At 36.8% G+C, this 20,514-nt stretch overlaps 1 protein-coding gene across 1 annotated transcript; it reads left to right on the top strand.

Moving 5' to 3' along the window:
* Positions 1–19,037: 19,037 nt before the first annotated feature.
* On the top strand, positions 19,038–20,142 carry LOC133779137 (protein DETOXIFICATION 45, chloroplastic-like). Its single transcript, XM_062219130.1, has 4 exons — positions 19,038–19,117; positions 19,381–19,583; positions 19,814–19,957; positions 20,068–20,142. Exons 1-4 carry the CDS (start codon positions 19,038–19,040, stop codon positions 20,124–20,126), a joined length of 486 nt encoding a protein of 161 aa, XP_062075114.1. The 3' UTR covers positions 20,127–20,142.
* Positions 20,143–20,514: the final 372 nt, after the last annotated feature.

The raw sequence follows: 20,514 nt of genomic DNA, 5'->3' as shown, positions 1-20,514 counted from the left end.
TTTGAAAATCAAGTTCATTTGATGATGCTAGTATATATTAGAAAGCTAATTTTAATTATATAAAAAAAATTCAAATATAATAGAATAAATTAGTGTTATATAATGAGAATTTAAACATATCTAAATATAACAATAATACGAAAATTGAGTTATAATATCTGTTACAATAACACTTTTTATGCAAAGAATTATGTTATGCAAACTTTATTATATAACACAAATAATGTGTTATACTAAAGTGTAGTATAACACAAAAAATGTGTTATACTAAAGTATAGTATAACACAAAAAATGTGTTATACTAAAGTGTAGTATAACACAAAAAAAGTGTTATACTAAAGTGTAGTATAACACAAAAAAAGAGTTATATAATCGACTATAAATAACATAATTCAAGACTTATCTATATATTAAAATAACACAGAAATTGTGTTATCGTTGACAGTACAATAACACATCTGTATAACATTGATAAAGTGTTATGTAAAGTACCCTGACCTACGATAACATAGTCGGTCTTAACACATCAGAAAGTGTTATTGTATGTTTTGATAACACATTTTCGGTGTTATTAAAAGCATTTTTTCTTGTAGTGCCTACACCACGAAGCCCCCGTGAGCCAAGGCTCAGCAAGAAAACCCAACACAAGTAAAATAGATACCCAGATAGACATTAACATGCATTGCATACTTTTAAACAACACAGGTTCACATTAATTTTTCAATGAGCATACGATTCATGCCGAGTGGATGCATATCACACCCCTGCAATGCCCCGCCTCCACCCCTGTAATGGCCCTGCCACTACGGCCTACATTACGCATGTAATGCAGATAACGGCCTCATGGTCGATCGATCATGATCACAGCCAATCAGTTATAAAACTCACAAGTTTATACAAGTCAGACATTTAACTTTAAACAGATTCATGACATGGTCATCCCTGTGTCTTATAATCAGATCCCATGCCCTACACTAAGTGAAAGTGTCAGTTTTCTTACCTCAAGTTCTGAGCAATAAAGAGAGGTGACCCCGAGCACGATCCTTTCCTCCTGAGCCTAATGGAAACCCCTAGTCACAACACATTAAGGAATATTCATCAAGAACTAAATTGACACAGGGCTTCAAGACCTCGAATTCCTCTAAGCCAGGTAGTGGAATCGTTCCCGAGCCCTTTGATTCGATTTCCCAAAACTCAAACTTAACCCATTATAAAATCCTCATTTAGCGCTGCTGCACTCCACACCTGCACCGCGACCCTGCACCTACGCCACGACCCCACACTAGGCTGAGAGGCCACCCTAAAATTCCAAGCATTTTGCGTCGCAACATCAAGGCAATCCGAGGAATACCCACCATCGAAGATATTCAAGTTGGTCACGACACTCCTACCAAGCGGCGCGGTGCTACTGCGAGAAGTCAAGGAATTGTGATTTCAGAAATCGCAATCCGTACCAAATGACCAAAAAAACGAGCCCAAATCAACTAGGCAGTTCACATACAACATCAACAAATAAAAAAATACTCCCATTAACACCTTAGAACTAACAGTCAACAAATCTAGAGTCTAAACTCAAAGAACCCACCAAGAACACCACAAGGAAATGAAAACCATCAAAACTGTGGCTTACCTCTTTGAAATTTTTGACAATATTTTAGCAATAAAGATGCTAGCAGCTCCTAATCCCTGTAGAACACTTCAATCCTCATAGAAATTCCTCAAATTCAAAGCTTGCTCCTTGGGTTTAAATGTTGGTCTTGAAATCACCTTGGAGAGAAAACAATTAAGGAGAGATAGAGAGAAAAGGAGTGTAACATGGAACTAATGGCTTCAAGGGCAGCTGGTCATTATCACTATACACGTGGTCAAATGACTATTTTGCCCCTATCAACAAGGGCATTTTTGTCATTTAATTACAATTATACCCTCAATAGGTCAAAATTACAAAGATGTCCCTTTTCAACAAAAGGGGGCCTTTAAGCACATTAAATACACTTAAAAATTGAAGGGTAGTCATATCATAATATAATTCATATAATCACATATAGATATTCAATAAAATCACATAATATCACATATAGATCAAATTATGCCTGGCAAACTAATAAGACTAAGTCTAATTATAAAATTTTGGGACGTTACACAATGCATGTATGCATATATACATATATCATGACATGATAATACATGACGGGATAACATAGTCATGAGTGTAAACATACATAGGACAATCATATGTGTCCAAATTCTGTCACAAATTCAAATTTTAAAAAGTTATGGTCCAATAATCAATTATACGTGTGACAAAATAATGCCCACAATTATTAGCTTTTAAAATAGTATAGGCTTACATTCATCTGATATCACAGTACTAAGCATAACATAATCCCTCAAATAGGGTTCACCTATAGCCTTCACACAAGCGTGTCTTCAGGTTTAGTAATTATTGTGATACCTCATCCTCAAGACCTTAACGGTTAAGAAATTATTCAGTGCCAACACCATGATCGGTAATAATTATTGGAACACCCATTTGTATAGGCCATCAACCAAAAAGACCTTTACCTTTTTGCCCTGCTACACCTTTTGTAGCTAATGTCCCTTAACGAGCCTTGCTCAATGTATCTTCCACTATACCGATCTTAACATTTAGTCTTAAGCAACTCGTAACTTGATATTGGTCAATATAATGACAAGTGCGTGTTTCACCCGATAACGCTCTTTGATATTTCTCTTAGACCTATCCTAGTTTTTAATTTTCTTTCACCGCTCTCTACCTGAGTCAAGAACCTGTCTTGGTCCCTTAATATTTTCAGCATACCGTTATCTTATACTTAGGTTCACGTAGCCCACCCACACATTAACTAGTTTTATAATTTATCTTGTTTTCACTCGGGCTTTTACTATCCTCAATAAAGATAATTATTCCTTATAACCCCAATCACTCTTTAGTACAATAGACACATTTATGGTAAAATTATGTTAAGATGATCGGTAAAGGTCTACAACTTTATCATACCCTTAGGCCTACAACTTTATCTTTAGTATAACTCATGAAAACTTGTTTAAAGCCTTTAGTTGTGCTATATATTGTAACTCGTATCGAAGCTCATTAATCAATGTTTATACTTATGCATATTGAATGATAACCTTACACATTAGGCCCAAGGCAGGATAAAGGAATACACGATTAGGCCACAAGGTCAACTAGGTAATCATAAACTATATGTACTCTTTAGAGTACTATTCCTGGTCATGGGACATAATTAAACTCTGAAAGATCATTCTTGATACAATTTCCTAATTCGGGTTTATCTAATCACACCCTTTGACTGATCATCTCCACTGACCATAATTCAAGCATATAACTCAAAATTGTTCACGACTTGCAACAATTACAATAATACAACAACAATTCAACTCACGGGGATAATAGCCAATGATAGTATGAACCTGCAAGGTAGCTGAGAATAAACAAAAACTAACACTAAAAGTCAACTTGGGAGTTGCCAAAATAATTTGGGGCTAACAAGTTCCCCTAAACTTGCATACAGTCAAAATGGGGAAGCGACCATCCACATCATCCAATCAAATTATAAAACTCCCAAAAGGGTAAGCATCGATCCGTAAGGCATAAATATTATCACAAGTGTAAATGTGACTACACCGATTTACATAGACTCCTAGCTAATACTAGACTACTCATATGATGGCCAATTTTCAAGGACTTGAACCATATCGAATAATAATCATTGTTACAGACTAGACCAAATAATAATAATTTTCACAGACTTCAAACAGACCAAATAATAAAATGAGCGGATTCAAACCACGTTCACAACATACTCAATTCTTTGGCCAATTGTCATAGACTTGAACCCGACCTAATAATAATTATCACGAACTTGAACCGAACCAAAAAATAAATGTCACGCACTTGAACTGGACCTAAAATAATTGTCACGGACTTGAACCAGACCCAATCATAATTATCTCGGTCTTGAGCATGACCTATTAATAACTATTACAGACATGAACCAGACCTAATAATCATTGTCTCAAACTTGAACCGGACCTATTAATAACAACGAGTGAAATCAAACCGCGATCACAAGCAGAATCAAACCGCATCATGAGGAGCGCCCACTAGGTCAACAGTCTCCTTGTAAACCTTCTACAAACGTACATCATACTAGCTATTCCATGTTGTAGCCACTTAAATAAGAGGTTGGCTTACAGCATAACAAATCCCAAAGTTCATCCTACTCATACCAACTGCACAAGATTACAGAGATGGGAAACTCACTCATCAACAAAGTACCCGTTGGTATAAAATCAAACCATGCAAGCATAATCATAAAGTATGTCATTCTTAATTACACCGACAAAGCAAGTACAAGTATAAAATTAATTGTATTCTCAATTGCATAAAAATGCACTTATAATTACCACATCAATCTTTTTCAATTATTGAGACACCCAATATCACATAACTCGACACAGCATGCACATTCATGCAGTTTATGTGCAGCCATATAATTAAACATATGAGCAAGTAAATCATGTATGGTGAGATTTGCTTACCTTAGGACCTTAGATAGATAAGATTGCTCGACAAAAGCTATCAACCAAGCCTTTCCCATATTTTTCAATCCTATCCATGGATCATAATTGCGTTAATTACTAACTCGCTAAATTATACAATGTTAAACTTAAATCAATAATAGTAATTATCATATTAATATTATCGAGACCTCATCGTCGTAACTTAATAACGATTTTGTTATTCCATAAAAAATCATAATAATAATCGACAAAAGACGATGATATTAAATATCATTTCATAAATTCCCTCGCCCTTAAGGAAATTCATTACAAGATAATAATAATTAATTTATTATTATTTCATAGTCATTCTCATTTTTATTAAAAAAAACTAATTCCATATTATTAACATAATAATAATAAAATCAACATACATATATTCTGTAGCGATAGTAATAGAAATTCTCTAAACTCGCAAGGCGCAACCTCCCTTGAAAATGCTAAGATTTTGTGCTCCCGACACTCCCTTGCAAGTGAAGGTTTCTAGATAGAGGAGACTCCTCGACAGTTGGTTCCTCTGGTTGGTCGCGAAGCAATGATAAAAATTAGGAGTTAAACCAGTGATACCCGTGTGAGTGCAACTTTTCGAGTTCGAGGTCTCGGGACATCTGAAACAAAGACGAAAAGTTAAGCACCTGGGCAAAGATGACAACACCAAGGTACCTCAATGGACAAAAGAGAAAGCATATGCTGCTTCTGGAGGCCCAGAAGAAAAAGAGAGAGAGAAAAAACCAGAAAGGGGAGGCAAACCCTAGAAATCCTGAATTCCAGAAACCCCAAACAGATACCAAATAAAAACAAAACCTAAGGCGAGTCTACAAATTGAAAGTCATATGGGAAACTTTGAAAAGAAAGAAAGACTTACATGATAGGAAACACTAATAGGTTTGGTAAGTAGTCCTCTCTCGAATAAACGGACACCCTTCGACCTTGAATATCCTCGCGCGAACTATTGGGATTGTTGATTGGCTAAAGACCAAAAGTTGAACGAAGGTGTGGCAAATTCTTTAATGTAGAGAGAAGAGAAAAATCTGCAACTTGAAGGAAAGGGAAAGGCAAAGTATTTCTAGTGAAGGGGGAAAGAAGAAGGGTTTCGAGTTTAAATAGGGATTTTTAAAAATTTTGAATCAACGAATGGATCATAATCGCAGGTACTCGAGTACCATCCGATGGTTCATCGTGAAAAGTACCATCTCGAGACACCCGTTGAGTTGACAGTCTACTCCTTGGGATAGGCTAGTAGTGGAATTCGCAGAGTCCCGACCAGTTATAAGGAGACAAGTGTCCCCCACATTTAATGAATTTGCAGAGGTCTAACGACTAACCAATTTCCACGTGCCTCGACATTAATAGCAATCGCAGTTTTTGAGGTGACCCCCATGCCCGACACGTGTCCAATCAAGCATGAAAGTACTGACTAAGCGGCCAAATAATATCTGTTGCATGTCAACTGCCGAGAATTCTCCACCACACGAAGTCTCTATTAGGATTAATGCCCTAAATGCATGTAAATATATTTTATTGAATTAAATAAAAGAACAATTTTATTATATTTTTATATTATAATTATTGTTTGAATTAATATATGATAATATCAAGAAAATTAATATCATATATAATGAATAAAATATTTCGTAACATATTAAAGTATGGAATCTTTAATGAATGGTTGCTAGTGTGGTTTACTAAACAAACGGGATGCAAGTGATCTAGATACGGAATACTGATATGGATAGACATCTTAGTAAATATGATGTATATAAGAGAAATTATATATGACAAGACCGATAAAAATTAATTATCTTTACCGTTTGACATAAAGATTTGATTCTTATCATAATATATGATCATTTGTAGATCAGTCTAAATCCGGAGTATTCATGAACTCATGTTTTCGTTTATTGGATCTTTTTATTCACTCGTTAAGGTTTCTTAGTATTATGAGGCTAATGACTTTTGTTTTGGAGAATCAATATCATGAATAGCTAGGAACATGAATTACAATAATGGAGTCCATACTTTCCTAACATATCGAATATTGGTTCCCTTAAGGGTTAATTCTGGAACTTAATAGTTACCCAGCTCAAATCTATAATTTGATTATAGATTAACTATTCGCTAGGGAAATAATGGTAATTGAAGATCAAGAGGTAATTTGAAGGGTAAAACAGTAATCTTGACCACCTCTAATTAATGAATCAATAAATGGAGGGCAGAACTACATTTATTGATTATATCAATGGACTAGAAGAGAAAACTCTATAAACATAATTCTGTAAATACTTAGAGTGAAATTCCATATTTATAGTGGAGTAATCATGGAATTAATGAATAAGAGTATTGGATTAAAGAGTTTAATTAATAATTTAGTTTATTGGAGCTTAGTATTATAGCTCCATGGTCCGTAGATCACCTCTGTCCTACATTGTAAAGGGTAAGGATGTCAAAAGAAAGATTTCTAGAGAGAATGACTTAATTGCAAAGGAATTAATTTTCCAGGGCAAGAAAATAATTATGTGATAATTATAGGCAATTGACTAATTATGTTTTAATTAATTATTTAACTATATAGTTTTTATTTTGAAAAACTATAGGTTAAAATAAATATTAATCTTGTTTGGATTAATATATAAAGAGAGATTAATAATTTTCTTATTTAGAATAAGATATTTATTTATATAAAATTGTTACTTTAAGATAAAGTTAATTTTGAATTAACTGATGTTTATGTTGGGATAAATATATTATCTTAAAAGTTGATTAAAGAAACAAATGAGAAAATTAGGTAAAATCCAAAAATTGGGGCGACACACTCACTGTGAAGTGAGTGTGACGCCACATAAACAAATTCCACAATCCGTGGGATTTGAATTTTGAATTTCAAATTATTTGTTTAATCAGTTATATAGCTGTTATTTTTTAAATGTGATTACTATTCACGCCACCCGTTTACTATTTACATGGCATAATACCATTCTTCATAAAGCATACAAAGCAGGGAACCCTTAGTCCCATTATAAATCCACAACCGGGTGCAGTTTTCTTACCTTTAGTTTCCAAGTGTACTAGTTACGCGAGATGCCTTGTGGATGCCAAAAATCCACCAAATAAGAAATCTCTAGTCCCTGATTAGAACAGAGGGATAAAGGCCACTTAATCATGCAATTGGACTCGAGCCTGTAGGCCCTTTTTGAATACAGGAGATTGTCTCATGAGAAATGTGGATGCTCGAAATTCAATAGTTATAAAAAGGCCAAAAGCGCATGATAGGCTCCCATAAACGCCTCGTGGGTACGCCCGATAGTCTACGGGCATATCGCACCAACTGTTTTAGGGACCCATCTCGCGCCCATGCACGACACGGCCTCGCGTGCCCCTGCACCACGACCTCGCGCGCCACCAAGGCCCCGCACCACGGCCTCGCGCAGCCACGCTTGCACACCAGGCGGCCTTGCACCCCAGCAGGCCCTCGGCCTCGCGCAGCCACGCCCGCACACCAGGCGGCCTCGCGCCCCAATAGGCCCTCGGCCTTGCACAGCCATGCCCGCACACCAGGCGGCCTCGCGCCCCAGCAGACCCTCGGCCTCGTGCAGCCACGCTCGCACACCAGGCGGCCTCGCGCCCTAGCACGCCCTCGGCCTCGCGCAGCCACGCCCGCACACCAGGTGGCCTCGCGCCCCAACAGGCCCTCGGCCTCGCACAGCCATGCCCGCACACCAGGCGGCCTCGCGCCCCAGCAGACCCTCGGCCTCGTGCAGCCACGCCTGCACACCAGGTGGCCTCGCGCCCCAGCAGGCCCTCGGCCTCGTGCAGCCACGCCTGCACACCAGGTGGCCTTGCGCCGCAGCAGGTCCTCAGCCTCGCGCAGCCACGCCCACAGCATCAGGTGGCCATGCGAATGGGGGCACGCGTCAAAGGAGCCTCGCCCCCAAGGGCCACGCATACCTAGTGGCCTCGTGTGCCTCTCCTTGCGCACCGGCCACGTCAAAGGCCTCAAGAGACATAGCCTCCATTAGACACCCTTCAGCCATATACCAAGGGCCTCGTAGTGTGGGGGCTGCAAAGTGATGGTTTCACAAGATGAGACCCTCATCCCATTTGTAGGCGTCATGCTTCATCACACACACTCCAGGCCCCGTTGAAGAGGTCTTACCTCTCTTCCTGAGGTAAGTGCCACCAACGGGGCACCACTCTCCCTATGAGTCACATGAGATGAAGAGCAATATGAGAGACCCAATAACTATTAGGTATAGAGCCAATAGTGGAATAGATGACTGAGTATATCGTTCATGTCAACACTCTAGCTTCCCTACACTTAGTAGGACGTGGAATAGCCTTGAGCAGATACATGCCTTGGAGAGGAGAGAATAACCATCGGGTGCATAGTACCCGTACGTGTACGGGTGCATGACGTACAACCATGAGGAGGACAGAAGCATGACCCTGACACCTGTATCACACAGGTAGTGGAGGTACGGATTTGTACAGAGAGTGGAGGCACTATATGCATGCCTCTGTCTATGTGCCAGGCTGACACTATGATCTTCTGCTCCACCACTCTTCCCATACCACAACCATCTGTGCTATTACTTTGACAGTGTACTTATGTACTATTTTGTCCCAAGGGACCACCATGTATAAGGGGCCATTAGAGCCCAACTATAAAAGGAGCTTGACCCCTAAGAATGAGGGGTTGGGAAATTCATTGTAAGCAGAGGCTATTGAGAAATATACCAAGACTTGCTCCATCATTTATCTGTGTTTACTTTTCCTTAAAGTTTATTCTCAATTCTTATATAAACATCACCTGACTTACCTTTGAGTTTTCCGATCTAATTTCGTTGACGAGATTTCACCGTCAACATGCCTCTTGAGAACGATTCATTTCCCGAGCCCTAGCTTATACTTAGTCACAACCAAGATAACAGATACCATTAATAATTTTAAAAGGGCTTCTAGATTATGTTCTAGTCTACGGAACATCGAATTCCACCTAACACAGTAGTAGAATCGATTATGAGCACCCTAGGTTAAATTCCCATGCTTAAAATTCCAAATTCCCTTAAGGGTCGTGGCTCAAGCCTCCCATGCCGCGGAATGGCCCCCAAATAGAGCCCATCCAAGCTTAGAACAAGACACGGGCCGCGGCCCTACATAGACCATGCTGCGGCCCGCCCTCCATCTCCAACACCTATCAGCTTTAGAGGACCGCGACTCACCAAGAACTATGCCGCGGCCCGACCCATTCGAACCCAGAAAAACCTCCATTTTTAACTCTCAAACCTCACTCAAAACAATCCAAAACCATCCCAATTATATATCATAACTATCACAAACATTCATGCATGATTTCAGAAGCTTAAGCCAACAAAAACCTAATCTAAAAACTCATCCAAACACCACTTTGATTTATGAAACCCTCACACTCAAGAACTCTAAAATCAATCAAGAAAACACTAGAATTAAAACATTAAATCATAAATTTGAGCTTACCTTCACTGCAGAACCACTCCTTTAAGCAAATTCTGAGCTAATTCCCAAGCTGGCTGTCTTAATTTAACCTTGAAGTTAAGAACTTAAGAACTCTTAGAATTCAGCCCCAACACATCATAATCAACTGATCAAAAACTGTAATTCAATGCTTAACTTATTTTATAGTTAGATTTCCTATCTTCCACTGTGTTAATCCTCCAAATCGTTAGCTCATATCACTAAATTCCCAGCCAAATCTCCTTAGTTTTCAGTGATTTTCCTTGAGAAAGAAGAAGAGAGAAGGAGAGAGAGAGGGTAGGGTCAGTTCTTGATGTTTCCATGGTTTTCTAAGTTTTATCCATCTATCCTTAAGCAATTAAGTCAATCCTGAGGCTCGGGGTGTCGAAAACGTACCCGAGGGCAAAATGGTAAATTTCCCCAGTATTCCCACCTAAGCTTCCTAACCTCAACTATATCTCTAATTATTTATTTCCATAACCCGATAACCTAAATGACCATCCAATACCTGAAATACCCCTTGACTTGCCCCAAGTCAAGTATTAAGCCCCGTTGTGACTTTCCCCCTAACTAGGTCCCTAAGATCGCCTCAAATCACATGCTGCAGATTTACCCACATAATAATGTGGTTCTGACAAATATAACATATAATCGCATTTTCATTCATGTAACCATATAAGCATGCTTATTACATAATCACACATTAAACTTAATAAATTCACACATAAACCAATTATGCCCTCCCGGCACACTAATCAAGGCCCTTAACCCATATTAGTGATTTTGGGTCGTTACAACTATCCCCTCCTACTGAGAATTTCGTCCTCGAAATTTACCTGAATTTCTCGGGATACTGATCCCGTATCACTGTCTCAAGCTCCTAGGTCGCTTCCTCGACCTTGCTATTTCTCCACAATACTTTAACTAACGAAATCTTCTTATTTCGTAGAACTTTGTCTTTCCGATCTAAAATCTGAACCGGTCGCTCCTCATAGGACAAATCTGTCTGCAACTCTAAGTCCTCATACTTCAGTACATGTGTTCTATCTAAGACATACCTCTGCAACATAGAGACATGAAATACATCATGAACTCCCGACAACGACGGTGGCAAGGCCAACCTGTAAGCCACCTGTTCAATCCTTTCCAGAATCTTGAAAGGTCCAACAAACCTAGGGCTCAGCTTGCCCTTTATTCCAAATCTCCTCACCCCTCGCAGTGGTGAAACTTGCAGAAATATGTAGTCCCCAACCTGGAACTCCACGTTCCTACGCTTAGGATCATCGTAGCTTTTTTGTCTACTCTGGGAAGCTAGCATTCTGGCTCGAATTTTCTCAATAGTTTCATTAGTCTTCTAAACCTTATCTGGCCCAAAATAATTTCTCTCACCCATCTCATCCCAATGAATGGGCGACCTACACTTCCTTCCATACAGCATCTCATAAGGGACCACTCCAATTGTGGACTGATAACTGTTGTTATACGAAAATTCAATCAATGGGAGATACTCACTCCAAGATCCCTCGACGTCTATTACACACGCCCTAAGCATATCCTCCAACACCTGAATCATTCTCTCAGACTGTCCATCAGTCTAAGGATGAAAGGCTGTGCTAAATTTCAACTGAGTCCCCATGGCTCTCTGCAGAGCTCCTCAGAATTTGGAGGTAAAGATAGGGTCTCGATCATATACAATAGACTTTGGAACCCCATGGAGACAAACTATCTCCCTCACATACAACTCTGCATACTGTTCCACTGTGTAAGTCGACTTTACTGGCAGAAAATGAGCGGACTTGGTGTATCGGTCCACTATCACCCACACCGAGTCATAGAGTCCCACTGTCCTGGGTAGACCTCCCACAAAATCCATAGTAATGTCCTCCCACTTCCACTCCGGAATACCCAAAGGCTGAAGCAATCCCGCTGGTCGCTGATGCTCAGCCTTCACTTGCTGACATGTCAAACATCTGGCCACATACTCCACCATATCCTTCTTCATCCCGGGCCACCAATATAATATCCGTAGATCCTGATACATCTTCGTGGTACCAAGATGAAGCAAGTATGGCGTAGTGTGATACTCATCCAGTATCTCTCGTTTGATCCCTTCATCTACCAGAACACAAATCCGCCCCCGATATCGAAGAATACCAGTCTCAGAAACACAAAAGTCCTTAGCTGTCCCTGCAAAGACATGATGTCTAACTTCCTGTAACTGTGCATCTACTAATTGACTCTCCTTGATCCGCTCTAGTAGGGTCGACTACAAAGTAATATTGGCCAACTGGCCCACCACCAACTCTATCCTTTCCCTGGTCATCTCATCAGCTAACTCTCTGGAAATCTAAACAAAACTAAATAACTGCCCCGAGCCCCTCCTGCTCAATGCATCTGCCACTACGTTGGCTTTCCCTGGATGGTAAAGAATGTCACAATAATAATATTTAACCAACTCCTCTGTCTAATGTTCAGATCCTTCTGGGTGAAAAAATACTTCAAACTTTTATGATCAGTGTATATCTCACACTTCTCCCCATACAAATAATGTTGCCACAACTTCAGTGCGAATACCACTGTTGCTAGCTCTAAATCATGGGTAGGATACTGTTGCTCATACTCCTTCAGCTGTCGTGACGCATAAGCTATAACCTTCTCATTCTGCATCAACACACAGCCCAAACCCATCCTCGAGGCATCACAATATACCACAAAATTCCCTTCTTCCGAAGGAAGACTCAGTACAGGTGCAGTAACAAGTCGTAGCTTCAATTCCTGGAAATTGTGCTCGCACTTCTCTGACCAAACAAACTTCTGATTCTTTTGTGTTAACTCTGTCATCGGTGAAGCAATCTTTGAGAATACTTCTCCAAATCGCCTGTAATAGCCTGCTAACCCGAGGAAACTCTACACCTCCGAGGTGTTCCTTGGCCTCGGCCAATCCCTTACTGCCTCCACCTTGGATGGATGCACCTTAATCCCTTCTGCACCAACTATATGCCCAAGAAAATTCACTTCTGGCAACCAAAACTCACACTTCTTAAACTTGGCATATAACCGATGCTCCCTTAACCTCTGTAAGACATGTCGAAGATGTCGCTCATGCTCTGCCTCTGAACTGGAGTACACTAAGATGTCGTCGATGAAAAAAATGACGAACTGATCCAAGAAGTTCTTGAACACCCTGTTCATCAAATCAATGAAAGTTTCCGGGGCATTGGTCAAACTAAAAGACATGACCAAGAACTCACACTACAACAAAACCCCATTTCAATAACACATCATTATAATACTATTAAAAAAGTATTATAGTATATATAAAGTTAATGAGTAAAGTAACACGCGGCAAGTGAAAAAAAAAGCGGCAAATTTTCCTTCTCATTTTCCCTGTCTCGGACCGAAGTCTTCATCTCTTTCTCTCTCTGTCTCATTTTCCATCATATTTTCCTTCTCTCCTTTCTCTTCCTACTATACCCATCACCACCTCCTCCACCTCCTCTCTCGGACCGAACCACTGCCTCTCTCGGACCGAACCTCCTATTGGAGCCTTGACGAAGAAAAAAAAAATGGAGCCAAAGTAAATCTCAAGATATATGCCTCCTCCTCATCATTTTCATCTCCATTTCAATTTTCATTTCAGAACCTGACAAAGGTTAGATCTTCCCTTGAGGTTTGATATTTTTTTTTGGATATTTATGTTTTGATTGTTGTGTTCTGCTGTCTATGAGCTCAATATTTTTGTTTCTTCATCTCACTCTAATATTGATCGATGCCAAGTCTTGACCCGCGGTGGTCACTTTTTGAGTATTTATGGTTTTGTTTTGAATATAATTTTGGGATTATACATGACGTGAATATGAATAATTCTTACTAAATGGATTCGGGTTTTTATATATGTATGTATATATTGCTTAAACATGGGTATAATCGTATCTAATTTGCGAATAAGAGTTTTTGGATTGGTAGATTTCAATAAGAGCGTGGCCTATGTTGTGTTTGAATAGGAATGACAGGGAATAGTTGTTTTTCTTTTTGGGTTTACAGCATTTGATGTTTTTCATGAAACACAATTTGAAATTAATGTCTTCTAATCCAGTGAATATTTCAATATGCCCTTTAATCTTTTTAGTAGCTTGTACTTTGTATTGTGTTTAGTTATTAGTAATGACTGCTGAGATTAGATTCTTTGGTTAGATTAAACAGCTTTAGAAAATTCTAAAGATTTCCTTTCAAAGAAACACTTATATTACTATGTTCTGTACCTTTAGAGGATTTCGAGGATGAAGTCTCTCTTTTAATTGCTGGAGACTCATGGTTCGTGGTTTTGACAATGGATAATGATGTAGGATTTTTTAAATCTGATCACAACATAAAACTAAGAACTCACTTCTGAATTATCTTAGCTTGTTTGATCTCACCAAGGAATTATCTTTTGCTGCTGGTTTTAATGAAGTTTGAAGTGGTTTGGTGCTATTATCAGTAATCCTTCCATAACTTTAAATTTCAGCCAAATGTACTGAACTATTGTTGTGGCTGGAAAGCATCAATTATATGTTTGTTTTGTTTTTAGACAGAGCAAAGGGAATTACTGGCTTTGATTTTCTTGTTCTTTTTTCACTTATTGTTTATGTTCTTGATTTTATAATTATCATTTTTCTTGATCTCATTGGTTGTCCTAAGAATGAGGATAATGAAAAGTTGGGTTTCATTTCTTTGTTGTTTGTATTTTTGTAAGAAATCAACATTCAGAGGCTGGGGTGATGTCTTTTATTTTATTTTTTGAGATGCAGAGGTGATGCTTTAAAAGTATTAATTATTATCAAATGAGTTGAGGTATTTTTTGAGCCAAATATTTGTTTGGTTTTGTGATTGGGGAATAGTGGCGTGTATGTATGTTTATGATCATATATTGCTATATCGTATAAAGAGAAAATGAACTCTAGTCTTGGTGTCTGGAGTGTAGAGAGATTTATTCTTCTTCTTTGTTTATGATAGACATACAAAAATTCAAATAAAGAAGACTATAACTTAACTATCCCAAAATTGAGAATAGTTTCTAGTATCCACCAATGTTATTCTTGTACTGACTTGCAAACTTTTTTCTCTCTTGGAAAGTGAAAGCAACTTTGACTATTCCAATTTGATGTAGATTCCTTAAATTTTCAATACAACTCCAATCATAATACTAAATATTTATTTTTTAAGACAAGGAGTAATAACATGTCTTCAAAATATTACCTTAAAAATCTTCATCCACAACTTACTTTTTTTTTAAATAATAATCAAATAGTAACTAAAAAAAACCATTTTTAGCCCATTTTTTATTCTTTGATAATTAAATAATTGTACATGCAAATAAAAAAGCATAGTAACACCTCCAATCGAAATGCTTTGTTCTTGTTGTTTGACAATCTCTTTTAAAGTGAAAGTGACTGTTTCTTTGTTTTGGTGACTCTGTTGAGAAGTTTGCCCAAGTCAGCCAGCCAGCATCACTAATCTTAGACCTAAGAACTACAGAGGGAGTGAAAGAAAGCATTGATCATTTTAGTGATAAAAAAATGTTATTAAGAGAGGGGGAGAACATAAACAACATCATAGAACAGCTCACCAAATCCAAAAAAGAAAAAGGAAAATAGAAATGGGACTTCATGAATGAATGGATTATATTTTTGACCGTTTTAGACCTCTCCTTGAAATCTCACTTTGTCATTCAAAATCTGAATTAGGCTTCAGAGACAGTGAGAGTTGCAAAATACTGTCCTTAATCAGATAAGGTAACAAATAATAGGTCAGTATGGTATCCTCGATTTTTGATTGAAAATGGATGAGAGAAACAAAATAGTAAGGAAAGTATTATGGAAACTGGAAAGGCTTCTCAGATTAGCTGGGGGCTGATGCCATTGTCTTACATATGAATGGTCTAGAATCTGTGAAACTGAGACACTAAAACACAGCTAACAAAGAATAGCACCACATTAACTGAACCATTTATTACTCATGTAGAATAAATCCCAATCTTGAGTTTTGAACAGTGGAGTGTATGTATGTTTATGTTTCTTTGTTTTTGTATTGGAGATATGATGTTTTAGTTTGACGCAACTATCATAGGAGTACAAAACTATTATTTTATGTTAAACTGATTTATCATATGATTATGATTAAATAAAAAATTTCATAGCCATAAATGGCTACTATAATATTTGGCTATATTGTTTTTATTAAATGGTCTCCATATAAGTTGGTTCACCATTTCACAAGAGCCTCATGTTTCCAATCATATCGTGTTCTCAAAAGTGTTGATGTCTTTGATAGATGATTATTATGATTAACAAAGAGAAGTTTTGTTTACTAAAAAAATGATAATGATATAGCTTTGAGGAGATAAGTTTTATGTACATAATGTGATTAGTTTTTTTTGGCATCACCTGTTATAATTTGACCTGTGTATAGAAAAAATTCAAAATCAGCTTCAGAAATTTCACATGGGTCTTAGCAATATCATCACATTTTCTTGGGTCTTTGTAATAATATGGCTAAGACCCATATTTGGCAATTTGTAATCCATGTGAAAATTTTCTTATGGGATATTTTCTTAGGTTGAGTTTAAGTATATATGTTGCTAGAATAATTGATTGTTGGATTAAAAATTTCATTTGCTTGATTATATTCATTATATTCATACAGTTCCTAACACAGACCACTCTTGCAATGGGGATTGGATCAAACTAGGTGCTGGTTCAATTACCATTTAATCCCATGTATTTAGAAAACAATCAAAACTTATAGTTGTGTTGTGTGAAATAGGTACACTCTCCTATCCATTTTGTCAAAATTTACTAAGTCATACTTAAAATGCCTTTAAAGTAAATGTGTGTATATATTTTATCCCCAAATTTTAAGATCAAATTAGATAAATTTTGGATTTCAAAGGCTGTTTTAATATCTATTGACAAATTTTAATTTTGTATTAATCTTTTAAGTATTGATTATATTCTTTAGGTTGGGGATCGAATTGGGAAGGAGCATCGCAAAGTTAATTTGCAAGAGGTACGGAATTTGTTCTTTTAACTCTTATTATTAATATCTTAAAAATGTTAGAGGAGTTTGAATATCTTAAATATTCATCCATAGAGAAGTAGGTTCTGAGTTTAAAATTGTGTGCTGCGGTGATAACGGAAGGTTGAAAACTTGTGTGTATTAGAGAAGTAGGTTCTGGAAATTTTGTTTGTGTGCTGTGGTGATATAAGGAAGAAATTATTGTGTGTTGTTTGAATTTTTTGACTTGGTATTGATAGATGGTTAGGTAAGCTTTTATATGTATAGATTAGATATTTCATTATATGTATAGATTAAATTTTTCATTTAGTCATATTGTTTTCATTATTTCCATATGTATAGATTAGATTTAATTGCCATAACCCAAGCTAAAATCTTGTCTTTGATCCAAACCCAATTAGTTAGTGGCTACCATTTTAGAATCTGATTTTTAAATTAAAAACAACACTAGAATCTCTTGAACTAGAGACTATTAAATGGATAGAAAATAAACAAGCAGAATTAACAAAAAATTGTGGTCAAGACTTGTGTTTAGATGAGCCTCCAATAAGATAACTACATAAGCATTTAGATAAGCCTCCAATAAGAAAGACTTGTATTAGAAGTTGTCTGGGCTGTTAGGTTGGGAAGATATTGTAGATAGAGAGTGAGATTTACTTAGAGAAGAATTTGGTAATCTTTGGGAAAGGGGAGCCTCTCAATCTAACTCAACCTAGTAATGTTTAGGGTTTTGGTCTATACCAGCACTGTCTATTAATTAATAATGAGGAATTTCAGTAGTTCTCTCTAGTATTTGGTTCCTCAAAAATTACTATAAGGTTTTCAATCAAAGGAAAATCTATCTAAATAAAGTGAAACTCACTCTGTCTTACTAATTTCAACAGAAATCTCCATAATAAAATGCAAACAAGCTTTTCAAGCCACAAAAACAAAAGTAATTTACACATTCAGAAATTGTACACAATATTTTACTATTTATTATCTTTAATATTGATCTCAAAATGAATCCTTCTCTAATTCTTTAGTGCAACTGAAGGAGAGCATTAACTAAACTATTTGTATAGCTTTTAGTTAAAAGAAACTGAATACAGAACTAAGACTTTGAGCAGGATTCATTCTGAGATCAATATTACAAAACTTACATAATAAGAAGACCAAAATCATCAGCAATCCCTTACAATAATGTATAGACAGAGAATATAATATAAAATCTTACTCAAAATTACAAATCTATGAAACAAGTATTAGATAGTGTACCCCACGGAACCCCTTTGCTAGCTTGAAAATTTTACCCTTGTTCATTGTTGAAACTTCCTTTTACAAATCTATATTGTTGAAATAGATAATATAGAATTGAGCAGTGGGTTTATACTTTATATTTTTGTGAGTAATTGATGTGGTTACTGGTTTGTATATTGCTTAATATCTTGCTTCCACTTGAGAAGATTCATTTGGACATTTGGTTTCAAATCTTTTATTTTGCTCAGCTTTTCATTTTTAAAGCACACAAGTGTTTGGAAAAATGTGTCAGAGAATATTAAGAATATTTGATGTTTTGAACTTATTGTTTGTTTCACAAAATGTCTCAGAGAATTATAAGCATATTTTAAATGATTGTTTGTTTGAATAGTAAGAATGTCTCAAAGAATATATATATATATGTCATGATCTTTGTAATCAATCTCATTTTTACACACTAGAAAAAACTAAGATCAGTTGGGCATTTTACAATTGGATTTTTGCCACCCGAAATATACATTGGTTTGGTTGAACACTATAATATACATGTGTACCTATAAGATACAAAATAAACATATAAGAATCTGATCTCACTTGGCTAGTGGTTGCTCACTTTTTTGTTCAGTTACCAGAAAAAATATTTGGACATGGAAGTAGTGTGTTTGAAAGTTTCAAACTTTGGATTCTTTTGGCTTTTATTGATTGCTGCTTTTACTAGTAGGCAGAAGTTAGTCCATGTAGATATTGTTGGGGGCTGCTATTTGGTCAGAAGGCATAGATAATGTTTCAATCCGATGGTGACCCATAGTAGAAAGAATCGTTTCCCCGTGGTCAGTAATCAGAGGAGTTCAGATAGTGGCGCCAGTTCATCTGAGATTGATGAAAGATTGCTTTTTAAAGATGAGAGTTCTCTTGACGGTGGAGGAAATGGTGCTTCATAAGACTACTACTTAATGTATTATATGTTTTTGTTTTTATGAAATTTTCAAGTCTTCTGCATTTTATACACATTTTCTTGACTCATCAATGGTTCTCGTCTCTTTATGATAGTGAATTGGCAGAAGTTCCTAGCGTTGTATTACATTCTCCAGATGTCAAGCGTGAGATAATGATGCTTTCTATACCTGCTATTGCGGGGCAAGCACTTGATCCTTTAGCACAGCTTATGGAGACTGCTTACATTGGTAGATTAGGTATGATTCATTGATTCGTTTAAGATTCTCACTACCTCTAGATTGCCTGAGATTTTGATTTCGTTTGACGGTTTTTCTTCTCCTCTATGGTTTTGGAATTTTTTTCTTAATTCTTTGTAGTAAAATTCTGAATGCTTTTAGTCTCAAGAGTGAATTTATAGAAATCCTTAGGTCTACTCTAGGTGATATCTTGACTATTCCTTATGTTCTGCATTTTCCTTTTTTCTTAGGCTCTCTGGAGTTGGGTTCAGCTGGTGTTTCTGTGAACATCTTTAATTACATTTCAAAGCTATTTAATATTCCTCTTCTCAGTGTTGCCACTTCTTTTGTTGCTGAAGACATTTCAAGAAGTGAAAATAATTCTTCTGCTTCAGGTAAATTTAATGCCCTTGTAATTTATTATTGTATATAAAAGTATTGTTCCAAATTAAAGATTGAGATAGAAATGACTATCCTTCTATTTTTTGAACTGATTGTTGTGTAGAGACGCACTTTCTAAACAACAGTAGCAATGGTAGTAGACCTTTTGATGTAATAGCATAAAGAAAACAATTACCATTTGTGTCCACAGCTTTACTGCTAGCTGTTATGATTGGTACTTTTGAGGCTTTAGCCTTGTCTTTGGGATTTGGCTTGTTTCTAAATATCATGGGAATATCACCAGTATGGCCCTAAACACTCAACATACTTGGCATATCGGCTAATAATCTGGTTTCTTTTATCTCTGCATGAAGGTGCTTAAACCTAACTTTTCACTCAATGTGGTTATGTAGTTGTCATTTGTAGCTACGAAGAAGTCCCTCTATGTTTTTTGCATTATATATTTGTGTCAATAAAGTTAAGATTATCACATTTCACCTCCAAAAGCTCTAATTACTGTCATAGATAAAAGCAAAATGTAAGTTTTGTCATTTTTATATATTTTAGTTTG

Source organism: Humulus lupulus, chromosome 5, assembly GCF_963169125.1.
Source record: "Humulus lupulus chromosome 5, drHumLupu1.1, whole genome shotgun sequence".
In the NCBI taxonomy this organism is placed as follows: domain Eukaryota; kingdom Viridiplantae; phylum Streptophyta; class Magnoliopsida; order Rosales; family Cannabaceae; genus Humulus; species Humulus lupulus.
This window is presented reverse-complemented; position numbering and strand designations above follow the sequence as displayed.

Excerpts from the sequence above, each read along its gene's own strand:
- LOC133779137 (XM_062219130.1), top strand. The coding sequence starts at position 19,038 with ATGGAAGTAGTGTGTTTGAAAGTTTCAAACTTTGGATTCTTTTGGCTT. Across the intron at positions 19,584-19,813 it reads TGCTTACATTGGTAGATTAG|GCTCTCTGGAGTTGGGTTCA; the intron begins GTATGATTCATT and ends CTTTTTTCTTAG. Across the intron at positions 19,958-20,067 it reads AAATAATTCTTCTGCTTCAG|AGACGCACTTTCTAAACAAC; the intron begins GTAAATTTAATG and ends ATTGTTGTGTAG.